The 19721-nt window shown below is 40.3% G+C and overlaps 1 protein-coding gene across 4 annotated transcripts in view; it reads left to right on the top strand.

The window, feature by feature from the left end:
- Positions 1 to 19674, top strand: part of osbpl9 (oxysterol binding protein-like 9) — a gene marked incomplete at its 5' end in the record, with an annotated part of 50413 nt that extends 30739 nt beyond the window's left edge. For 3 of the 4 annotated variants that reach the window (XM_080735092.1, XM_080735095.1, XM_080735094.1), the window contains 16 exons: positions 536 to 574; positions 3935 to 4028; positions 4539 to 4643; positions 5852 to 6011; positions 8565 to 8677; positions 8971 to 9089; positions 9557 to 9642; positions 10039 to 10246; positions 10363 to 10462; positions 10608 to 10718; positions 10835 to 10898; positions 11151 to 11291; positions 11947 to 12025; positions 12139 to 12230; positions 16714 to 16849; positions 17140 to 19674. In XM_080735092.1, the coding sequence (XP_080591218.1) occupies positions 536 to 574; positions 3935 to 4028; positions 4539 to 4643; positions 5852 to 6011; positions 8565 to 8677; positions 8971 to 9089; positions 9557 to 9642; positions 10039 to 10246; positions 10363 to 10462; positions 10608 to 10718; positions 10835 to 10898; positions 11151 to 11291; positions 11947 to 12025; positions 12139 to 12230; positions 16714 to 16849; positions 17140 to 17214 (1722 nt within the window). In that variant the 3' untranslated portion in view covers positions 17215 to 19674. The remainder of the gene's footprint in view (positions 1 to 535; positions 575 to 3934; positions 4029 to 4538; positions 4644 to 5851; positions 6012 to 8564; positions 8678 to 8970; positions 9090 to 9556; positions 9643 to 10038; positions 10247 to 10362; positions 10463 to 10607; positions 10719 to 10834; positions 10899 to 11150; positions 11292 to 11946; positions 12026 to 12138; positions 12231 to 16713; positions 16850 to 17139) is intronic. The other variant, XM_080735093.1, reaches the window with a different exon arrangement.
- Positions 19675 to 19721: the final 47 nt, after the last annotated feature.

Raw genomic sequence — 19721 nt, 5'->3', positions numbered from 1 at the left:
CCATCGCTAAATTTAGACCCTGGTGTCCGGTAGGAGTCAGACACCAACTAGTTGACAGTGTTATTTGAAACAGACGGTGCACCAGATTGAACACTAGATCCGTTGTTACCTCTCTCCTTTGTGTGAGACCTAAATCCTACGGATTGTAGCTTTAAAGAAAACCTACACACAAACACACACACACACACACACACACACACACACACACACACACACACACACACACACACACACACACACAAGAGACTCTGCTACATATATTCTGATGGAACTTGTGGATTTTGCGATGTGATGAAAGAAATGCCACACTGGGTTATTGGCTGCATATGATTTACTAATGAATGAATTGAAGTATTTTATGTCCCAGAGAGGGCTAGACCTCACTGGCATTCACTGGTTTTCACTTTCCTGTTCCTGGCTTTAAAAAGGTCTTAGAATGTTTGAGAGAGTGTGCATAAGCTGGTAGCACCGTTATGAGTTAAGAGATGAACCATCCTCTACAAATAGCCTAACATTTTCTTCTCAAAATTTTAAGGATCAAAGTAACGAACAGCAACACGCAAACGGACTTATAGTAAGTTTGACGTTCTCTGCCTATGAAAAAAGCTGGAATCAACCAATCCTCTGTCCTTTTCTTTAATTGACTCTTCACTGTTGAAAAGGAGATCAATCAGATGTGTATTGGTTTAGTGCATGCCATCTAATTTAGTGATAAGCATTATCTGTAGTCCGCCTCTCTCTTCTGCCACCACTACCCCTTTTTTAATCAAATATTTCCTGCTTTTCAACTCAGTCTTGTAAATTCTCTTAACTGGGAGTGGTTCTCTACTGTACATCACACAGTTTGTGTGTGCTGTATGTATTGGCCAGAATGTGCATGTGCTTGTTGCAGAATAGATCATTTTACTCTGAGAGTGTACAAATGTAACCAAATAGACCCATATGGGTCAATTTTGTTACACTCAGAGTTACAAATGTATATAAATTAACACTGAGGCGTATGTGTGGGAGCACGTGTTACAGTACACGTACACCTACCTAATTAGAGTAATCTAATTCACCATTGATTTATCCATGTACAATGAGGGCTGATTATTATTGAACCATCAAGGACTAATAGATGTCAGGCCATCCAGAGAGCTGTTAGTGTTTACTGAGTCCACTAGACTCCTGCTTTAACTTAACGTAAAGCAGGAATCACACAGGGCCACAGCAACTTAGGCCTCCAGAGCTCTTATACGGCAGACATAATCTCACAGCCATTAGTATTATGTAGTATTAATAGGGCCATAAGCTATAGGCTCACATTCAACTGCACGTGTGCTTCACATAATGTAGCCTTTTAGCTACATGCATCTTGCCAGATAAATGTATGGCATGTGTGCGTCACACTTTGCTTTAAAGCCTAATGGTAAGGGAAAGGGAACATTTTCTGATCACCGCAGTAGAGGACATTACTTTTACTGCTTCACCCAGCAGATTGACTACTCAGATGGCTCAGATGTATACACAGGGGGAGCTCCTATGGGTTAAGTGTCTTGGGTAAGTGACATTTCAACACATAGGCGGTGAGCCACTGGTCGATTCCCAGGCGGCCTTTTTAACCACTGGGTTATAGCCGCCCTACAGTGAAGACCTTAGAGTGAAGTCACCGTTGACCTTACAGTTATTAGTAGACCTCAAGTTTTCAAATGGGTGATGTGCTTGACTGGTCGTGTCAAGTGCAGTGGCACCAATAGGAGTTTCAATATGTGTGGTCATTAGGAAAAATGGACTTAAAACAAACGCATGTCATTTCATTTGGATACTTTTAGTCTGTCCTGATAATGTACTGTATGTACTTTAAGTGGCCCAGGTCCTCAGTGCTATTCTAGATAATTGTTGCATTAATATTGCATTCAGTAAACTGAGTAAAGTAACTCCGTTGGTCAGTAACCATTGCTAACCATTGCTTACAGCTCAATCCCATTCCCTCTGTCCTGCGTCATCGCTCTCCTGCTATTGGTTTAATCAACAAACCTCTCTGGTCCCACCCTGACAATGCAATATTGCAAATGGCAATAGTCCTCTAATTGGGTATGATTAGGAGCCATTATCTTTCCTCTTTGAGGCATGTGAATAAGAGGAAGGTGGGTAGAGGAGATGGAAGAAAGCAGAGTGAGTGGGTTGGGGGGATAAATGGAAAAGTAAAAAGGCATCGTACCCCACACTTTCTTCTGAGCTGAGCTTTTGCACCAAGTCACTGCATGTTCTTTCCCACCTAATCACATTTATCTCTGGTGATTGTTGCGACGTTATGACAGTTTCCTTGGGCACACAGACAGATACCAAGCCACAAATTAAATCATTGCTCATTTGTCACATTTGAACGCTAGATGTTTCATTCTATATGTCCCTCAGGCAGGACCAGCTGGAGCTTCTGGAAACTGTCTTAACTGCCAGGCGATCATACTACATGACTATCTCACGTCATTCATATTCTTCTTTGCTCGTCTTCATCTTTCACACAGCATGCTGATCACATTTCAGTCACAGGGTTCTGCAGGTGTACTGCTCTCTGGCTGGTTTCTAAGATCTCACCTTGGTTGCATGGCCTTCCAGCATGGTGTCAGTCAAGACAAGATTGAGGATTCTGTTCTTGTCCTTTTTCTGACTGACTGACTGACTGACTGACTGACTGACTGACTGACTGTCTTCCCTGTTTACTCTCATTGATCTGAGATGACTTGATACACACCTGCATAAACAAGGGAGAAAATGAAATGTGACATAATAATGTGTATATTAATATGCGCTTAAATATCCTAAGTAAGTGAGAATGCTTTTTCTAGCACAGTCGGTGGTAAGCCTAATTTATGCTTTGTTAGCCCTGTCATTTGCCAATGGGGAAAAAAGATTACATTTGGTGTTAGTCTAAAAGCTGACATTTCCCCTTGTTTTGTTAAGCACTTGTAGAGTATTCCTATACTATACTTGAAGTATAGTTTAATACACAAAGTCAAGGGTTAGCAACAAATTATGGTTGGTAGTACTAATTGATCAATGTGTTCATTTAATGTTGATAATAAATCCTGTTGCTATAGTCTTGCACCCATCCACTGCTTGGATGTACAGTTGTACCAAAACACAGAACGGGGTCAACGGGTTGTCATAGCTATGGGGTCGATATTTTTTCCGATCATCGATCGTATCGTTTACAGAGGTCCCATTATTGAATCAATGCTTACAGTGACCCCATTACAGTAGTGCAACAGGCTTGTATTTGTATTTACTGAGTGCCGCCTTGTCTGATAAATTGAAGAAGTGTTGATAAGGGCAGGTCACATTGGTTCACCTTGTCTCTGCAGATTTATGTTTTACCACAGGGAAATCTTGGAGTCAGTCTGCAATTATCTCAGTACAGGTCGCAGGGTTCCTCAGAGTTCAACAGACAGTTTATTACAGTGTAGGCTGTTCCCAATGTTATGATGTCAAGCTGTGGAGGTAGCGCTCTATTGATTATCTTTAATGGAATCTAGTAATCCCACACTTTTGCAGGAAAGAGAGTGAAAAGTAATCGAGCTAGTCTGACTGGGAGGTGCATTTCACTGCCTGTTGTTGATTTGGTTATGAAATTGATATGTACAGAATATATCAATCAATATACCAATATACAGGGTTTGATGACTATCCTCTGACGGTGGCAGTGAGAGCTTTATAGAGGCCTGCCTTGGTAGTATTGGAGGATATAATCAGGGTCCTCAATGCAGATCTTTGATCTGAGTGGGTCTTGACTTTTGAATGGTTACAATACTTACTCACCCCCTCCTTAGACAATATACTGTATTGGTGTGGCTTAAAGTTGTTACTGTGTCAGAGTAGTGTAAGGTTTAATCTGTAAGCCTGATGTTTTGGGGAAGTTGATGGCAATGTTGTTGTTTTTTGTTCACTCCAGAGCACCATCAACCCAGTGGATGGGATCTACCAGCCTACTCTGGATACCACTGTAGTCAACAGCACCATGCCAACACAGACCACACTACCCACAGGTATTGCACATCCACTTCTTCATTTCACACGAATAGAATCAGGAGCCTGTAAGTGTATGTAAGTGAACAATGTGGTATTGCCACTTAATAAGATCTATAAGACTATAAGATACCACAAACGAGGCATGAATAAATACTGGAATTAATTTAGAAAGGTTAAAAATAATTTGCTGTGTTATGGTTAGGCCTTTAGTTGCAAATAGCACCCCCTGGTGTTCATCCATTCTTTAGTAAACCTGTGTGTCAAGACTAGTGTGATGTGAAATATTCTATTAATCCTAGGCAGTCCAAGATGCAGAGGTCTAAATAGTCTGTATACTTAACTCCACTGGTCTCTGGTACTTTATTCCTAAACCCTGTGTGTCATTACCTGATAACTCTTTTTCTTTCTTTTTTATGACATCATTTTATTACTCTGTATTCTGTCATGTGTTTCATAACTGTGGTACTGCCATAACACCTGAGTTTCTCCTGCGGGATCAATAAAGGTCTATCTGTCCTCCTACACAGACTGTTCTCAGGTGTGTAAATCAGACCTTCGGCCCTCTACGCTGTCTGTGGGTCCTGTTGTCACGGTGATGGGCAGCCTACAGACCCCAACACCAAACAGCACAGGTGAGAAGTCCTTTCAACTACGGCTGTCACGATCATGACTTTATACTTGATGATTAAAAATTGTCATACAAATAATTGTGATTAACGGTTAAATGGTGTTTTGGCCTTGAACATTGAAACATACTGTAACTAAAAATTGCATTTCTTTTAGCCTTTTAGGCTTTGTAAACAAAACTTTCACAGGGCAGATATAACTTGACTGTACAAAGAAATGACTGGTAATGACCGGTACCAATTATCAAATTAAATATGTACAGGCAATATATTTAATAATTTTTCAACATTCAACATTTTTCAAAAATGGCGTAAATATCAATCTACAAGCTGACAACGCGTCATATCGCGTCAGAGTTTGTAGATCAGGCATTTTTCAACAAATGAATTTATACAGATGGAAACAATTCTGATGATTTATGCCAAATAATTGCAATCAGAGGATTATTATGTAATAATTGTGACAATCCTACTTTCAACAACCAGTTTCTTTGCAGTTTGCACTGGACTGGGCCATTATGAATTTCAGTGTTAATGTACCTTCATTTCAGACCCACAGTCCTATAGTTAAATCTACTTCTATTTTACACACACCTAAAGGCTTCAAGTGCTCATGTGTTCATTCTAAGGGCATGACTAAGGGCAAAAATTGTCTAGTGTTTCATTGTTTTTAACTACAAATATCATGCATTTCTTATACTGTAATTGGGTGAAAGAACATTATGTACCCATATCCACGTCCCATGTTTTCCATATATTGTTATTTTACTAATCAGTAAGGAAATGGGACAGAGGAATATTCAGAAATAGATGAACAGATGTAATGTACTAGTTGTTGTTCCATGATAAGTACAATAAGCTCTCGGTAAAACGAAGGTAAAATAATAATGAAGCAGGAAAGGGCTAGGGGTTCTTGTTTGTTTGCATATCTGCTGAGGCAGCTGTATTAAAATGCTGCGCTGTGCACTAAGGAGGCAGGCTAGCTACTAGAGGAACACTGGCAGTATGCAGTATTAAAGACAACTGAACAGTACTGTGTGAGAAGTAGAGTGATTGAATGGTCAGATATGACTGCACTCTGTTTTGTTACACTACAATATATAATGAATGACTGCATTGGTCAAGTTAATAGTTGGAATTGCTTTTTGTGTCTTAAACCTCATACTGTCTCCTCCTGTCTATCCCTGTCTCCCCTCCATCCCTCCTCTTATCAGGGAGTGGTGCGTCAGGTCCCAGTAGTGGCGCCGCCTCCCCCTCCCGCCTCCCCCTGCCCTGTCACTCGGTGCCAGATTTCTCCTACTCCTCTAGTGAGGATGAGTTCTATGATGCTGATGAGTTCTCCCAGAGCAACACTTCTCCCAAACACTGCATAGAGTGAGTATACAGTACTACAACAATGTCCTGTACCACTGCATAGAGTGAATATAGTAGCAATTTCCTTTACCAATGCATAGAATGAGTATAGTAACAGATTTGCCTATCTTTCACATGTTGCTTCAAGTAGATCGACCCCGCTCCCCCGCCTCCCTGTTCGGAAATCTTCCAAACTTGAGAGAAGAAATTGAATGAAATGAAAAGAAATTAACACCAAGCTCACAGAGGCGCTTCTTGCCTCTGTGAAAACAACAATAAATAGATCAGATATTGATCAGCTTCCTTGTAACGTGAATCTCAGACACCACCTTTCTTAGCCAATGTGTCAACCATTCCAAAGGTCATACGATTGGAAGTTATTGCTCTCCACAAACTCAGAGGGACGGGGAGGTCGGGGGAAAAGGTTAGATCTACTTGAAGCGACGTGTGATAGATAGGCAAGCATGCCATAAGGCTAGCCCTGAATACAGGACTCTCATATACATGAGAGTCCTGGTGCCGCCTCAACATGAGGAGTAGTGGGCAATCGAGCCCTCAACGGTTTGAGCTAGGAACGTCAGATTTCAAAAATAAACTGCTTACCCAAGCCAACTTTGCTAACGATTTGACGCCGCACAACGTTCATTACACGCCGCTCCCCGGTTGTTGAATAAAACGCATTTTTGTCCGAAATTATTTTGCTTAACATAGGACGTCCGCCTCTAGTGGACAGTCGCGTCATCGCATCATCTCCGTTCACTACAATGATCAACCGGAGATGACGCGACTGTCCACTAGAGGCGGACGTCCTATGTTAAGCAAAATAATTTCGGACAAAAATGCTTTTTATTCAACAATCCGGTAGCGGCGTGTAATGAACGTTGTGCGGCGTCAAATTGTTATCAAAGTTGGCTTAGGTAAGCACTTTATTTTTGAAATCTGACGTTCCTAGCTCAAACCGTTAAGGGCTCGATTGCCCACTACTCCTCATGTTGAGGCGGCACCAGGACTCTCATGTATATGAGAGTCCTGTATTCAGGGCTAGCCATAAGGCATGTTTTCATTGCAATTCCGGAATTTTTCCTGCAAAATAAATAATTATAATTTGCATAACTTGCCGGGAGTTTCGTTTTTTAGGTGTTTTCACATGCCCTCATCGGCAGCAAAAATGCTGGTATCGCTCGTTTTCACTAAAACCATTGTAACGTCATGAAAGACCAGTTGCCAGACTTTGCGAGAAAAATAAGCAACCAGGTGTACGAAAATGAGCCCCAAAAAGTGATATTATCTAGGCCACACAAGATTTAAAACTATATGCATCGCCACATCAGCTACTTGAACATTGCTGATCTACAACCTCACAACAAATAAAACAAAACCAGCAACTATCAAATATACAAGTTACTTTACGGAAATCAAGTCCAGAGTCGCTTATAATTAGCAGACATGGCAACACAGGCAGCTTGCTTGCTGGAGTGAGTGAGCGCTGCGGTTCGTTATATGTCTCTCATTCTTTCTCTCTCAGTCTCACCCTAAACCCTACAAATGGATTTAACAAGTTTCAAGACTTATTCTTCATGCAACACATAAGGTTCAGAAAGGATCGCTTATGCGTTATGCAACGTTTTGCACTTGTGGGCTTGTAGATTAGCTGTGTTTTGTTTGTTTTTTCTTTTCTTTTTCACGCGTCACCATAAGGATGACCAGACTCGATGCGCTGCTCTGTAAAACACTTTTAATCATGATTCATCAGTCATCACAACAACGACGAGAAACTATTAACAATGACGGAGCTTTTTGAGTTGGTAACGCTTCCAACTTTCACCACAGCATAATGAGCGCATTGTGTCCCAATCATACTAAAAATAGGCCAGATACAATGTTTTAACTGTTATTATTGGCTCCTTTCATGCACCTGCTTGTAAAAAAAAACGTCAAAAATAACGGTATGCGTTTTCACTGTGGGGAATTTTCTATTCTCCCGGTACTTTAAGCGAAAATGACTAGGTATTTTCCCGTCAAAAATCGGCCCCCAAAACTGCCGGTACACAAAATAAGTGGCCGTTTTCACATGGCGTGAATTTCAAAATTGCCGTCATTTTTGAAAAAACTCCCAGAAGTTTTGCTCAGTGAAAACGGGGCTATAGAGTGAGTACAGTAACAACTTCCTGTACCACAGCATAGTCTGAGTTAACGGGTGGTATAAGTGAGTATAGTGACACATTCCTGTAACACTGCATAGTGAGAATACAGTAGCAACACCCTCCTTTACCACTGCATAGCATCTTCCATCTACACTACACTTTGTCTATCATTACTATGTTGTCATCTCCCTTCCTCCCCTACACTGTATAAAGCAAATGTTCTGTCAGAGCATTTTTACACTCTACAATTACACTGCATAGCACTTCTATCATGCAGGCAGGTACTTCATAGGAAGCACAGACTAGACAGCATAACATACTGTATGTTTGCAATCGTATGTTTTCAACAAAGTTAATAAGAATGCATTTCTCTCTCTCTGTCTCGTCTTCCTGTCTGTCTCCATTTCTCTTTCTCGGCTTCTATTATCAGTCCATTGGGGCCTCCAACAACCTTGCCACTTGGCCATGACGGAACAGTGCTGAAACGACCTGACACCAATGAATCACTCGACTCATCCATGTCCAACGGCACCACAGATGCAGGTAAGCATGCATGTACACACACACACACACACACACACACACACACACACACACACACACACACACACACACAATGGTAAGTGCATAGGAAGCTTACATTTTTGAGCAGCAGTGGCCTCAAGGTTAGAAGAGTGCGTTTGTGAATCCTTAAAAATATCACTCAAACTAGAGAGATATTTAGGATATGAAAGTGCCAGACTGTGCGCCTTATGATATCACTGGAGGTGATTGTATGCCAATAAAGCTCCTTTGAATTAAATTGATTGTAACCTGCCGTCCGCTGTTGTTGTCAGATCCATTTGACAGCCATGATGACCATGAAGACATTGGCGAGTGTGAGTCGGTGGAGGAGCACAAAAGCGTTATCATGCACCTGTTGTCTCAGGTCCGACTGGGCATGGACCTTACCAAGGTAATGCACCTATTAGGGCTGTCATGACCTTGTACTTGATGATTAACAACTTACTTGTGTTTTTCCGCTATTGCCTAATTTTTTTTAGACTAAATGTTTGAAAATGTTTCAACATCAAAACGTTTATGACGATGATGCCAAATAGTTGCATATTAAGACACCGCTCTACCTGTGTCTTTGACGATTAAACCATGTCATGAAATACATCATCTCTCACTCACACACACACACACACACACACACACACACACACACACACAATAAAAAACTCTGTTTAAAACCTTATTTTAACCTACAGTATGTATGTATGAGTATATTACTACCATAATGGCACATCTGCAGTGGTTGGAGGTACTCTCCCTACTCTTCAATTGAACTTTTGAACGTAGAGGATCTCATGGCTGATCTACAAATCTCTTTGTATCTATCTTCTGATGTGTGTAATAATATGTCTTAATATTTCACAGGTGGTCTTACCAACTTTCATCTTGGAGAGGAGGTCTTTATTAGAAATGTATGCAGACTTCTTTGCACATCCCGACTTATTTGTCAGGTATGTCACTCACTTGAGCGCAGTTCTTTGAGCACATGCTTTGGTGCCTCTACTGTTGTTGCCCTGGTGTTGCTGAACTATCTCACTGCCCTCCTGTCATATGTAATGCACTAGAAAGTTGTCTACACCCTCCCCAGAACAACAAGCAGGGTTTGACAGTGATAGGAGCTACTGTATACAGACATTTGCAAATCAAATTGGGGAGAAAATATAAACCCTTACAATATCTTGATTGTCCTGATATGACCAATCCTACCCATCTGGTACTTGAATAATATATATATAGATATTGTTCTTCTTTTTTTGCAGATGTGCAAATGTGAGATATTTAAAAAGTAAAGAATATGCAAGCAAGTTTGTTTTAAGTGTCTGACTTGCGCTCTGTGCCCCTTGTAGCATTGCTGATCAGGAGGATCCCCGGGACCGCATTGTACAGGTGGTGAAATGGTACCTGTCTGCATTCCATGCAGGAAGGAAAGGCTCTGTAGCCAAGAAGCCCTACAACCCCATCCTGGGGGAGGTCTTCTACTGCCACTGGGATCTACCCAACGAGACCGAGGAACCCAGTCAACCCACCATGCCGGCAGTAAATCAGCAGGTGGATGTTGGTGGATTTCTTTCTTGTCACACTGAATCAATATTATAAATATGTACTGAATATTACATTACAATATGTTATGTACATTTTGTATTTCTCATAATTTGTTCATTTGTATACAGGTACCTCCCGTACAGGAGACGGTATCAGATGGTCCACTCCCATGGTCTTCGCCAAACAGTGTGTCTTTTGTAGCAGAGCAGGTCTCTCACCACCCTCCCAGTGAGTATCTGATCCTTTCACGTTCCCTCCTGGCATTGAATTGATGCTTCATAGAACCCTGTCTTCATTTATACAATGTCACTGGAATGCTTTGATTTGGTAACCTAGATAATAATAAAAAACATCTCCACCCTCTTTTCTCCAGTTTCTGCATTTTACGCAGAATGTTACAGTAAGAAGATCCAGTTCAACGCTCACATCTGGACTAAGTCGAAGTTCCTAGGGATGTCAATAGGTGTCCACAATATTGGCCAAGGTATATAGGAGACAGACTCTGTAGGACTCGCTCAGTGAAAAGCTTAAATAACTTTCATGAATAGTGACACATTTAAACAACAATGTGCGTAACACTCATTTGTGTTTGTGACCCAGGCTGTGTTTCATGTTTGGAACATGACGAACACTACATCCTCACTTTCCCTAATGGTTACGGCAGGTACGGCAGATTACTATTAATAATAACATCTACAGTATATTTACTAATGTTTTTATATTTCCATATAACACCACAGTTGGTGTTTTCCAGAATAAATCATGTGAATGGGAAAAATATTGTATTTGTTTCTTCTGAACCATTAGTGTCCTCGCCCTGTGTAAGGTCTGATTTATACTTTGTCGAGCAACCATGGTGCTTGATGAAATGGATTGTCAACTGAAGCGATGCTCACACCCGCTTCTATCTCTTCAGGTCAATCCTGACGGTGCCATGGGTGGAGCTGGGTGGGGAGTGTAGCATCAACTGCTCCAAGACCGGCTACAGTGCCAACATTGTGTTCCATACCAAGCCTTTCTATGGTGGCAAGAAACACCGGGTCACTGCAGAAATTTTGTAAGGGGTCCCCTCTTAAATTGTGTTGTAGCACAGTTTGAATGGATTTTCGTGTCATCCAAAAAAAAACCTGTTCATTTAGGGGTGTCTCCACACTCACCTGTTATGAAGAAAAAGCACTGCCAAAAGGCCTTTTTCTGTGAAAATCTTGCACAACCTCGTCCAGGAGCTCCATTTGGATGAAGCTTGTTTTGAAGCTTACTTCAGGCTAAGCTAGGGCAAGACCTGTTGTGGAGGGTTGAACCAGCAATCTCGTGACACAATATATCGTGATTGGTCAACTTTTAAAAAGAGGCCTCATCATGAGAGCATTTCTCAAAATGTTTTGCCCCACAAAAAAGTACAACAACCAGCATCTTTTAAAAACGACTGCCTATTGTGTATGTATTGTAGTTGCGTTTTGGTCATTTCTCCTAGATTTTAATGTAAAACATCCTTAAGTCTGTCCATAATTTCACACGTAGCCTTGAAACTATAAACCATTACACTAGCCTATTTGACTTGATTTGTCCTCTCTGCAATATCATCAGGTGGTCGCTTAAATGCACGAAATTACATGGGTCAATGAAGGTTAACGGATTCAAAGGACCAAATTGCCTACTTTTTAGGCATTTGAATTAAAACAAGTATTGTTCTTTTCATGTGCTTTTTGCAGTGGACCTAACGATAAGAAGTCGTTCTGCTCCATAGAGGGAGAGTGGAATGGAGTGATGTATGCCAAGTGGGGATCTGGGGTAGGTTCATTTTAAACTGAGGTATCCTGACTAAGGTGCAAGCAGATCCTCTCCAAACACTGCTGATGCGTTATCATCTCCTAACTGCTGTTTTTCCTTTTTTATTCTGGCAGGAGAATTCCTTGTTCATAGATACTAAAAAGATGGGACTCATTAAGAAGAAGGTTCGGAAGCTGGAGGACCAGCTGGAATATGAGTCTCGCTGGTGAGAATTAGTGAACATATTGCTTTGGGGAAATTATAACTTTGAATCCGACACTTTAGGAACTTTAAGTAATAAGAGTATCAAACTTTGGTATCTATTGCAAATGGTCTTGTTTCGCATCTTGACGTTTCTGGACATGTGAATACTTCTCCTGTTTGTAAATGCAAAAATTACTATTAGAAAAAACGAAAAAACAAGACATCCAAACAGTTAAGGGGAAAACCACATGGGCCCAATCAGAGAGTCCCTGGGTTGATTCCCGGTCGTCCGGGACCATTCCCTTACTCTTCTATTCAAGTTTCTCGTCTCTCTCCACTGTCGCGTTTAAACAAAGGCTAAAAAAATAGCAAGAGAATAACCTTTTTTTTTTATACACACACTCATCTCATACTTTGGTACAAATTTTAAAGTGTATTGTGGAATTTACACAACAATATTCTTAACATTAGCATGGGACCTGTTTCATGTCCATTAATTAACAGCTGGTCTGCAGTCTCACTGAAGAACTTCAGTTTCTCAATAGTCGGGGATCCACATGCCCAAAAGCTCAAGGAATAGGGTTGAACCTGTGATGTTCTGCCCCACTTTTTATTTCTGTTTTATCTATTAGTTTGGTCATACACAGCCATTTACAATATGCGTTTGCGCCTATACTGCCAGGAATATTATTAATTTTTCAGAGTCACAGTAGATCTCCCTTATATGCATGACATTTTGGTAGGCTGTAGTCTATATAGTGTACACTAGATGTCGCCAGCGATTAAGGTCTCTGGCGATTGCTAGAAGGCCTCAAATTAGCAACCAGTCCATTCACTTAGCATTAGCGTTAGCATGGAACGGCCCGGGACCCGTGCACGCCATCCGCGCTCTTAAAAAAAAAAAAAAAGTATCGACTATGTGCCTTAGATGCCCAATTGACGCACAGAGCCTTCAAACCGGATCAAGATCCGACGTTTAGAACGTGAGATAGAGCCGAGTTGCTGTAATGGCTTCCAATGTAAAATATATGCTCGGGTACATGTTTGACACGCTCGATTTCCGGTTTCCGGCGATGACGTCACTTCCATCGCAGAATCCTTGCTGAAGCTTATATGAAGCTAGAATGGTCATTTATAGCTCAAAAAATGTCAAAAAAATACCAAAATCATCAGAAAATGATCCCCAAGGCGACGTTTGGCGATCTGGCACGGTTTGGCGTCCTCAAAATGGCGATGAAAGGCGATTTGGCTAAGAATGAGTTAAGGTCCACAGAATGAGAGGCCTGCTCTGCCAGAAACATTGCAAAAAAAGGTTATGGCCATTTGTATATTCACTGTCACATTGACTCCACTAGAAATATTTAAAAAAGAAAAAGAAATCGACTTTAAGTAGCATGTGAGGGGTCAAACTAGGGGTTCTTCATCATTCTGAATCCATTGCAAGCATTTGTTTTGCATGAAGAACATTCCTTGGGCAAAATATTGGCCCCCAGAATCTGTGAAAAGTAATGAGTCGTCACAATTTTCAGTTTTGGGTGGCCAAGATTTTGCCCAAGGAATGTTTTTCATGCAAAATAGGCAGGGCAAAGCGTGTAAAAACCTGATTAAAGGGTGCACCAAACTTTTCTCAATTGATTCTTATGTATTTTTTCCTGTAGAATCCATTTCTGCAATATACATTTTTATATCGCGCATAATTAATGAGATAATTAGCATTTTTGACTAATCATGCTAATTATCTCATTAATTATGCACAATACAACAATATACTTTGCAGAAATGGATTCTACGGGAAGAATTACATAAAGATCAACTGAGAAAAGTTTGGTAAACCCTTTTATAAATTTCTTATGAATTATTTCCCGTTCTTTCTGCCCATGTGTCAAATTATTTGAAACATGGGTGGAAATGACAGGACAAACCCTATTTAAAAAATGATAAAAGGGTTTACCAAACTTTTCTCTGTTGATTCTTATGTATTTTTCCCTGTAGAATCCATTTCTGCAATATACATTTTTGTATTGTGCATCATTAATGAGTTAATTTGCATATTTGAAGCATATTTGACATATGAGGGGAAATAACACGAACAACCTATAACAATTTGATAAAAGGGTTTAACAAACTTTTCTCGGTTGATCCTTATGTATTTTTTTCTTTAGAATCCATTTCTGCAATATGCATTTTTGTATTGTGTATCGTTAATGAGTTAATTAGCATATTTGACATATGAGCGGAAATAACAGGAGAAACCTATAACAAATTGATAAAAGGCTTTAACAAACTTTTCTTAGTTGATCCTTATGTATTCTTTCCTGTACAATCCATTTCTGCTATGTACATTTTTTGTATTGTACATATTTAATGAGATAATTTGCATATTTGACACATGGGCTTTAATAATTGTATAATAAATATGCGTATGGATAATTTGGCTGTAGGCAGACAAAATTATACAATTAGGCCACAGAATATTTACATTTGATCAAAATTAATCTATTTTTATATCCCTAGTGGAGGACCCCCGCCACTGCAGAGAACATAAAATGCTGTAACTCGGGCTAGGAGCGACCGGGAGAGCCGGGGCCGGTACCCACGCATCCGCCTCGGCGGTGCGGAGACAGCCCTGCGTAGAGCAGGGCCGCCGCCACTGCAACCCGTGGCGGCAGACCACCGCCACTGCAACCCGCTAAAAAAGCCTGTAACTCAGCCCCAGCGACCGGGGTGACCTGACGCTTATCTCCCAATTAGGGAGTCTTACTGGTTAAAAGTCATCTGAGTATCCGCTCTCTCTATCTGATGCATCTGGATCACTGCTGAGTACAAACTCAGTGTCAGACTCTGATGTGGAAGAAGGCATTTCTGAAGTACATATAGATTCATTTTCAGAGGATGTAGCATCTTTTATTTTCCGCCTCTTTTTTAGCAGGTTGACTCTTTGGTTTCCTTCTTTGACTTTCCAGGCTCTCATCGTTGCTCTCATCATCAGCTTCCTCCCTGCACTTTGATTTCCTGGGAGGTTTTCTGCTCAGGCTTGGTGGAAACTGTTTGCAAGTGAACCAAACTGGGACAAGACTGGCAACAGACAGACAATGGTCTTGTCCCAGTTTGGACCGTCAGGTCACCCCAGTCGCTGGGGGGCTGAGTTATGGGCTTTTTAGGGGGCTGCAGTGGCAGCGGTCAGGGCTCTATGCAGGGCTGTCTCCGCGCCGCCGAGGCGGACGCGTGGGTACCGGCCCCGGCTCTCCCGGTCGCTCCTAGCCCGAGTTACAGCATTTTATGTGCACTGCAGTGGCGGGGGTCCTCCACTAGGGATATAAAAATAGATTCATTTTGATCAAATGTAAATATTCTGTGGCCTAATTGCATAATTTTGTCTGCCTACAGCCAAATTATCCATACGCATATTTATTATACAATTATTAAAGCCCATGTGTCAAATATGCACACAATACAAAAATGTATATTGCAGAAATGGATTCTACAGGAAAGAATACATAAGGATCAACTGAGAAAAGTTTGTTAAACCCTTTTATCAAATTGATATAGGTTTTTCGTGTTATTTCCCCTCATTATGTCAAATATGCTTCAAATATGCTAATTAACTCATTAATGATGCACAATACAAAAATGTATATTGCAGAAATGGATTCTACAGGAAAAAATACATAAGAATCAACAGAGAAAAGTTTGGTAAAACCTTTTATCATTTTTTTAAATAGGGTTTGTCCTGTCATTTCCACCCATGTTACAAATAATTTGACACATGGGCAGAAAGAACGGGAAAGAATTCATCAAAAATTGATAAAAGGGTTTACCACACTTTTCTCAGTTGATCCTTATGTAAATCTTCCCGTAGAATCCATTTCTGCAAAGCATATTGTTGTATTGTGCATAATTAGTGAGATAATTTGCATAATTAGTCAAAAATGCTAATTATCTCATTAATTATGCGCACTATAAAAATGTATATTGCAGAAATGGATTCTACAGGTAAAAATACATAAGAATCAATTGAGAAAAGTTTGGTGCACCCTTTAATCAGGTTTTTACACGCTTTGCCCTGCCTAAAACAAATGCTTGCAATGGATTCAGAATGATGAAGGAGCCCTATTTTGACCCCTCACATGCTACTTAAAGCAGATTTTTTTTTTCTTTTTTCAATATTTCTAGTGGAGTCGATGGGACAGTGAATATACAAATGGCCATAACTTTTTTTCACGATCTTTCTGGCAGAGCAGGCCATTATGTGGACCTTAAAGACTAAACTAATAGATAAAACAGAAATAAAAAGTGCGGCAGAACATCACAGGTCCTCTCCCATTTTGAGGGACTGGATCCCCGGCTACAACATTTTACTGCTGTAAAGTAGACAGAAAAGAGTGTCTTTGTGGTACTTATCACAAATACTGTGTTGTTGAAACTATACTTGTTATATTTGCCTACGGGTCTGCTCATGAAAACCAAACGGTGTCTTTTTGTGTATTTATATCTTGACCCTTCAGCCTGTGGAAGGACGTGACACTGAACCTGAGACTGAAGTACATTGATGCAGCGACAGAAGCCAAACACCGGCTGGAGGAGAAACAGAGAGCTGAGGCCCGAGAGAGGAAGGAGAATGAACAGCAATGGGAGACACGGGTGAGGCATAGGGCTGATGCATACTCCACTTTAAGAGACACATTTATTTTGGTTCGGTTCAGGGAGTCACAAAATCTCGGCAGCACCGAACAGCCGAACTAATGACGATACCCATCCCCGAACTTCTGAATGACGTCATATTGTAGTTTGGACAGAGCCCAACTGAAATACATTTGGCTCAAAAAGTGGAGTATGCCCTTACTCACCATCTAAAGTTTAAACGGTTCTTAATTTGTCACTGGATTACCAAACAACACATGTTGATGATTCTTTGTTTTCCTCTTTTCCAGTTGTTCCACGAGGATGGAGAGTGCTGGATTTATGATGAGCCTCTACTAAAGAGATTAGCTTCTCATGGGCAGTAGGGAAGACAGCACACAATCTGATACACGCACGCACACACAAACACGCCACCAGAGTCTTCATAAGAACTCTTTTGCAAACCACTTCTTATCCAAGCCTTGGAATGACTGACTGATGATTGAATATGTACACAGCTTTGCATTTGACGATAAAACAATGTTGAATGAATTCAATGGGGAAAAGAGAACTTCTGAGATGTATAACGAAAATTAGTAAAGCAACCCCACTTGTTTGGTCAACTCCACCACCATCAATACTGCTCCATCCTCCCTCCGTAAGGCCACCTGATGCAGAGCTGAGATGGGATTTTCCATGCATCTCCACTTCCTCTGCGTGCCATCTCACTTCAACATAGAGCCCTTCAGCAGTTCCACATGAGGAACCCAAGAAGCTCTATCCCCTTTTTGGGTGGAGGTGATGGCGTTCAGATCTAAAAACAAACCTCGACAAACAAAACAGCATTCTACATCTCAGGGAATCTGGTGACTGAGGAAAGAAAGCTGCTGTCCCCCGGGCCCTCCAAGTGTCTGACAGCTTCATACCGTGGTGGGACTCAATCATCACAACAGGGTGGGGGAGGATTTAGCCACTTGCCTACAACTAGTTACAACTGTTGTTTATATATAGATATGTATGATCAATATATAAATATATATTCTTTTTTATTTTCCTCCTTTTTTTTCATTCTTTCAATAGTTTAAAAATACTTGAGGATAATCATTCCACTTTACTTTTGACATTCTGACCCTGTTTCTCATACACCAACATTGCCTCTGCCTATGGATTAACCATATTAACCCCTGACGTCCCTATTTTGGGCACCTCATAGGCGATACTCTACAAGCTCACAACGCATCACATGTGAGTTGAGAGCTTGTAGATCTGCTATTTTCTCTCGGCGACACCGCCGTTAATATAAAATGGGGCTTAAGTGGTTAATGCTTCAACATCCTTTTTCTGTCTATGCTGCTATCCAAACGCAAGCCCTGAGTTAAGCTGTAGGTTCTAAAAACGATTAGACTGGACAAAAGCTGTGATAGATTATGTTGGCAATATATAAAGCTGTTTTTGTATTGGTCATCAATGGATACAATTATACATTGACTGCACTTGTATCAATGAGCTCAAATGTGTAGAAAATGGGACAAAAGACCGGGCTCTTATGGTCCACAGGAATTGTCCTGGAAATGTTCCCTGGTGGGTTTTAAAGCCATTTATGGCCATATGATTGTTTACTCATACTATAGTGTTTCCAGTTTATTTAATAGCCAGGTGATGAGGTTAGCAAGGGGCAAGTCATTAAAGCTGTCTTATTCTATTCCTCTTCTCACATAGTCATTCTTATGAAAACACATTTCTTGCAGAAATCTGTGTGTGTTGAAAGGAAATGAGGATGCAAATACAAGCATTTGAGTCACCAACTATTTTTTATTAAAGGTAATGAGTCCAAATTGTTTTGATGGTTTTGGTCTTGTTGGCTGGCATGTTCGCCTACGTTTAATGTTTTTTCTATCAAATATATGACCAACCAAAAAATGGCTTACTGCCCCAACCTATTTCAACCCTAGTTCAATCTCCTACATACCCAGTTTAGTAAAGTTTTAATGTGGAGTAACAAAGAAAATGATAACTTACCTTCCAAAGTGTGATGACATCTGCATTTTGAAAATAAAATAAGACATTCTCTATTAAAATGATTACTGGCATAAATAAGCTGCTCATTAAGAAATACTATTTGTTAGGTAGCCTACTAGCTTATAACATTGCTTACACAATAACACGTCTGCGGCAGAAATTATTCTGTGAAGTATTGAGTAATATGTTTCAGGTAGGTTTTTTTCTAAATGCATATAAAGTATTTTGGAATAAAGCCCTTAAAATGTAAACTTTTCATGTGAAATGAGAGACCATGTGTGATATATTTTAGAAGTTTACTGAGACATTCAGTGTGCCCTGTTACCTTGGATATTTCAACAACTAAGGTTTTGTTTATTGTTCCTCATAGATACTGTATTTGACTAGTTGATAAAGCACGTTGATTCACAATTTGGCCTTGGGAGTCTCTTAAAAGGTGGTTTTGACTATGAAAAGTTATAATTATGCATATTTTGGTGATGTGTGCCTACCCAATGATATCCTCTGGTGAAAATCTCAACATGCAGGCTGTACTGTAACAGTTCAATTTAATTTATCATCTGTCAAAATCAGTTTTCTGGGAATATGCCAATTACAATTAGCAGAGGTTGTACAAAATTCAAATCCATTACTTTTATCCCCTTCATGTTATGTCTGTACATTATATTGAATTGAGGCTTTGCCACACATTTCAATATCGGTATCGCTTGATAGAAAGCAATCAATACAAAATGTATTTTTTATTTTATTCTGATCATAACCATTGATTGTATCAAAGTTTCCTGTTTGTTGATGCATAATAGGCCTATTAAATCTCCATGAATTTACTCTTAAGAGGTATTGTTCTTGTTTACCAATCATGATGATAGACAGT

The sequence above is a fragment of the Nannobrachium achirus genome (genome assembly GCF_963921795.1).
Source record: "Nannobrachium achirus genome assembly, chromosome: 1".
Lineage (NCBI taxonomy): Eukaryota > Metazoa > Chordata > Actinopteri > Myctophiformes > Myctophidae > Nannobrachium > Nannobrachium achirus.
This window is presented reverse-complemented; position numbering and strand designations above follow the sequence as displayed.